Raw genomic sequence first — 4,991 nt, 5'->3', positions numbered from 1 at the left:
AGTATGCATGTGTGCTGACTGGTCGAACCAGTTTCGTGTGGCTGTACCACAACACTAGCATGCAATCAACTGCGCTGGACTACGGACATATGCGATTCGAGTGGGAGACTATGCAGCTAGCGGATTACGGTGGTGGTGGCTTCATCGTACGACTATTCTCAGTGGTGTGTGTACGGATGAAGTGATGTGATCGCGTCGATTCGGCACTGCAACGCCGAGATCATGTGGGAGTGTGAGATGCTATCCTGCTACTGTGAGATGCTACTTGCTACAGCCTGCCAGTGTCCAATGCCAGACGTCATTGCCACAGCCCAAGACACTGGCAATACCAGTACTACCGATTCGACCTACAATCCTACGCGTGTCTATGTAGTTGTACTGCATCCCGGCGTACCGGTCTGCAACGCGCTCACGTGCGAGCTGCGTGCGGAAGATACCAAGGACTGTATGAAGGACGACATTGGTGGCGGTGAGCAACTGCAACTGCGTTGCAGGTGATGGTGAACTACTTAGCTTTCTAAAGACTAGCTTAGGTTGAGTATGTGCTAATCTAACTTTGCGGAGCATGGAGGTTCAGGTGCTTGGCAGCTCTCACTCTCACAACTGCTTTTGCTGTACTGCGCGCACAACGAGTGAGAGGCAGCAAGCACCAGAGCTCCGTGCTCCTGCCGTGGTACTTTGCCCGGCACTCACGTGTATTACATTCTAATTCCTATTGCTCTACGCCTACTGCGCTACAAGTCTGTGCCAATGGCACCTTCTCTACGTAGTGATAGAAGGTCGGAGAGCCCGGTGACGCGCCATGCGTCATCTCACCTCTCCACGAACACGCTCACTGAACTTGCTTGCTAGTAGCACGTGGCTACTGCGCAGTACGCAGTGCGCACCATGGACTCGAGGCAGCGCGACGCGTGGCGTCTCATGATTGGTTGGAAGTCTATGTGACACGCGTCTTTTTCCGACTAAGTACGCCAGAAATACAAAGGAGTTGAACCGGAAATCTATCCAGCGTTAGCGGTTTTTATCCCAATGATAATTATTAATACAGTAAAAACGAAAAGCTGCATCCAGAAGTGTAAAATTACACATGGACAAAAAAAAACTTGAAAACTGAAAGAAAGCCTAGCAATACACCTTGCCAAAAGATAACTTTAGTTACTGAAATACGCAAGACTTGGAATAGCGATTATCTAGATAAAATCTGAATAAATGACGGATAGATTACCGATCGATATTTCAATAATTTATTCCAGCCCTTCACTATTGCACTGGAATATATTTCTGGACGAAGAAAATTCTTATGTCAAAGCCTGAGTTATTCCAAAAAATAAAGTTCTCTATGGCTCCGACGTGATATGCTATATTGAAGTCACAGCAATGCTGTAAGAAAGACTTTCGTGCATTGACAATAATATTGTCTTTATTTTTTAAACATGTCTATGTGACACGCCTTTTTCCCGCGTAAATACGAGCGGAAATTCTCTCTTCTTCCTCATTCCAGAATCCATCGGATATGGTGAAGCTCTTCTGCGCGATTGTTGGTATTGCGGGAAGCGCATTCGAGGTGGACATAGATCAGACTGCGTCGGTTTCCGCGCTAAAGAAGGCGGTCAAGGTGGAGAAATTGTATCAGTTTCCTGCCGATGAGCTGCAGCTCTTCCTGGCGAAGGCGGGGGGCAACGCATGGCTGTCGAGCCTCACTGAAGATGTGAAGAAGCTGAAGAAGGGCGAGAAGACTGCTCTCGTCAAATCTCTAACGCAAGAAGAAATGGAGCTGCAGGGAGAGTCCGGCCTCAAGAAAGTGCTGGCGGGGATGCTATCGCCATCCACCGATGAAATTCACGTGCTGGTGGTGGTTCCGGAGCAAGATGGTACTATCTCAAACGATATGTCTGCAGCGACAACGCCACTGACTGTAGAGCAAGTGGAGATGTCAATGAATAAGGTTCTCAGGGAACGAGATGAGAAGGCGTCTGCATATTCGTTTTCCGATCTGAATACTGCGATGGAAGAGCGAATTGTCAAGAAGATGCGCTTGACCGAAAATATTCCTGATATCAAGGAGCCAGTCGATACTTCCATCGCCGGTTATTCGTGGATTCCAAAAATCGTGGAGAGCGAGGAAAGTCAAAGGGCTGGGTACATGGCGTACTTGCAGCAGCATTTGAAGACGCTGATAGATCGAGGAGACTTCTTGTTGGATGACATTGCGGGCGATAAATCAGTTCTTAACATCGTGGACCCAAGACTTCCGTTTGCTATGAAAGGCACAGCTGATGTATTGCTCATCAATCGAACATCGAAGAACCCACTGATTAAGCTGGCTGGGGTCAGCTTGGTGATCGAGCTCAAGAAGAAAGTCGAACCGGGCCATGTTCCTCAAGCAATTGGTCAACTTGTGAGCTGCAGCATGAAGGCGCCTCTCAATTGCTATCCGCTGAGTTTGTTGACGGATTTAAACGACCACTGGCATTTCTCTTGGTTCAGCGACAAGCACGTTCTGACCCAAGTTACGTTGAAGTATCCAAAGAACGCGTTCAGATTTATCGAAGCAGCCGTACTGGGACGAACGGATTCTGCCCCACCTCCTCCGTCATTCATGCCTGGATCTTTCAAGATAATAAAGGTTGATGACTTCTTGCCCCAGCCGGTTGATGCTCGTGCAGAGGAGATGATGGAACGATACGAGTTGATGGCAGATGTGGTGGAACCAGAGTTTCTCATGGCGAGGCGGATGGATTATGCGCGACAGTTAGTCCAGTCGATGCCTATGTACTCTTACATGTATACGTAGTTCGTCGTTTCGATCTTAACGAGTCACTATCGTGAATGAACTTTTATCGTTGTGCTGTATGTGCCAATGCTTGCCTAGGACTACCAGCTTTTAACTTTTCTATCCTGATAATATAAAATTAATAATAAACAAAGATGGAGGTATACTCACCTGAGCAATACCAAGAGTGCATGAATGCAGCGCAGAAGCGCTACTACCAGCGCACACGCGAAGCGCGCAAAAAAGCTATTGTGAATTTCCGACCAAATTCGCGTTATGCTCTTACAAAATGAGGTCGAAATAACATGAAATTTGTATTTTGAGTGACTCACTAAATAGGCACCTCCTTTCCCGCTTAGGTACGGGTGATACATTTTTAAGAAATTCACATTCCAGAATCCATCGGCTCGTGTAGAGATGGTGAAGCTTTTCTGTTCTATTGTTGGTGTGGCGGGAAGCGCGTTCTCCGTGGAAGTAGACGAAGGCAAAACTGTGGATGACTTGAAGGAAGCGATCAAGGCGAAGAAGGCCAACGACTTCAAAGAGGTTGATGCAGACAAGCTGCAGCTCTTCCTGGCAAAGAAGGACGAGGGTCGCGGTCCGTGGCTGACTGAAGAAGAAGTGAAAAAGGATGTGATTGATACGACTGGTCTGAAGCTGCTGGGAGCGGCACGAGCAAGGCTACGACGTGTGGGGTTGTCGGATGTGGATGTCGGTGGAGTGGATGAAGACGAAGAAGTAGAAGGGAGGGGTCCTGTGAACGTGCTGGTGGTGGTTCCGGAGCAAGACGGTACTATCTCAAAAGAGATGTTTGCAGCGACAACGCCACTGACTCTAGAGCAAGTGGAGATGTCAATGAATAAGGTCCTCAGGGAACGAGATGAGAAGGCGTCTGCGTATTCGTTTTCTGATCTGAATACTGCGATGGAAGAGCAAATTGTCAAGAAGATGCGCTTGACCGAAAATATTCCTGATGTCAAGGAGCCTGTCGATACTTCCATCGCCGGTTATTCGTGGATTCCAAAAATCGTGGAGAGCGAGGAAAGTCAAAGGGCTGGGTACATGGCGTACTTGCAGCAGCATTTGAAGACGCTGATGGATCGAGGAGACTTCTTGTTGGATGACATTGCGGGCGATAAATCAGTTCTTAACATCGTGGATCTAAGACTTCCGTTTGCTATGAAAGGCACAGCTGATGTATTGCTCATCAATCGAACATCGAAGAACCCACTGATTAAGCTGGCTGGGGTCAGCTTGGTGATCGAGCTCAAGAAGAAAGTCGAACCGGGCCATGTTCCTCAAGCAATTGGTCAACTTGTGAGCTGCAGCATGAAGGCGCCTCTCAATTGCTATCCGCTGAGTTTGTTGACGGATTTAAACGACCACTGGCATTTCTCTTGGTTCAGCGACAAGCACGTTCTGACCCAAGTTACGTTGAAGTATCCAAAGAACGCGTTCAGATTTATCGAAGCAGCCGTACTGGGACGAACGGATTCTGCCCCACCTCCTCCGTCATTCATGCCTGGATCTTTCAAGATAATAAAGGTTGATGACTTCTTGCCCCAGCCGGTTGATGCTCGTGCAGAGGAGATGATGGAACGATACGAGTTGATGGCAGATGTGGTGGAACCAGAGTTTCTCATGGCGAGGCGGATGGATTATGCGCGACAGTTAGTCCAGTCGATGCCTATGTACTCTTACATGTATACGTAGTTCGTCGTTTCGATCTTAACGAGTCACTATCGTGAATGAACTTTTATCGTTGTGCTGTATGTGCCAATGCTTGCCTAGGACTACCAGCTTTTAACTTTTCTATCCTGATAAATATAAAATTAATAATAAACAAAAATGGAGATGAGCAATACCAAGAGTGCATGAATGCAGCGCAGAAGCGCTACTACCAGCGCACACGCGAAGCGCGCAAAAAAGCTATTGTGAATTTTCGACCAAATTCGCGTTATGCTCTTACAAAATGAGGTCGAAATAACATGAAATTTGTATTTTGAGTGACTCAAAATAGGCCCCTTCTGTGACATCACCTTCTTTTCCCGCTTAGGTACGGGTGCACGCGTGAAGGTCTGAATTCGAATGACGAACACAAGAAATTCTCTCATTCCAGAATCCATCGGCTCGTACGAGCGAGGCTACGACGGGTGGGGTTGTCGGATGTGGATGTCGGTGGAGTGGATGAAGACTAAGAAGCAGAAGGGAGGGGCCC

The 4,991-nt window shown here is 47.6% G+C and overlaps 2 protein-coding genes across 2 annotated transcripts; both read left to right on the top strand.

Moving 5' to 3' along the window:
• Window positions 1–1,513: 1,513 nt before the first annotated feature.
• PITG_16614 (Crinkler (CRN) family protein) lies at window positions 1,514–2,794 on the top strand (the record flags this gene model as incomplete). The annotated part of the gene is made up of 1 exon (XM_002897111.1): window positions 1,514–2,794. The coding sequence occupies one exon, from the start codon at window positions 1,514–1,516 to the stop codon at window positions 2,792–2,794; it is 1,281 nt and encodes a 426-aa protein (XP_002897157.1).
• A 396-nt stretch (window positions 2,795–3,190) lies between these two features.
• Window positions 3,191–4,545, top strand: PITG_16613 (Crinkler (CRN) family protein; the record flags this gene model as incomplete). Its single annotated transcript, XM_002897110.1, has 1 exon — window positions 3,191–4,545. The coding sequence occupies one exon, from the start codon at window positions 3,191–3,193 to the stop codon at window positions 4,484–4,486; it is 1,296 nt and encodes a 431-aa protein (XP_002897156.1).
• Window positions 4,546–4,991: the final 446 nt, after the last annotated feature.

Source organism: Phytophthora infestans, genomic scaffold (assembly GCF_000142945.1).
Source record: "Phytophthora infestans T30-4 supercont1.48 genomic scaffold, whole genome shotgun sequence".
NCBI classification, from domain to species: Eukaryota; Oomycota; class Peronosporomycetes; order Peronosporales; family Peronosporaceae; genus Phytophthora; species Phytophthora infestans.
This window is presented reverse-complemented; position numbering and strand designations above follow the sequence as displayed.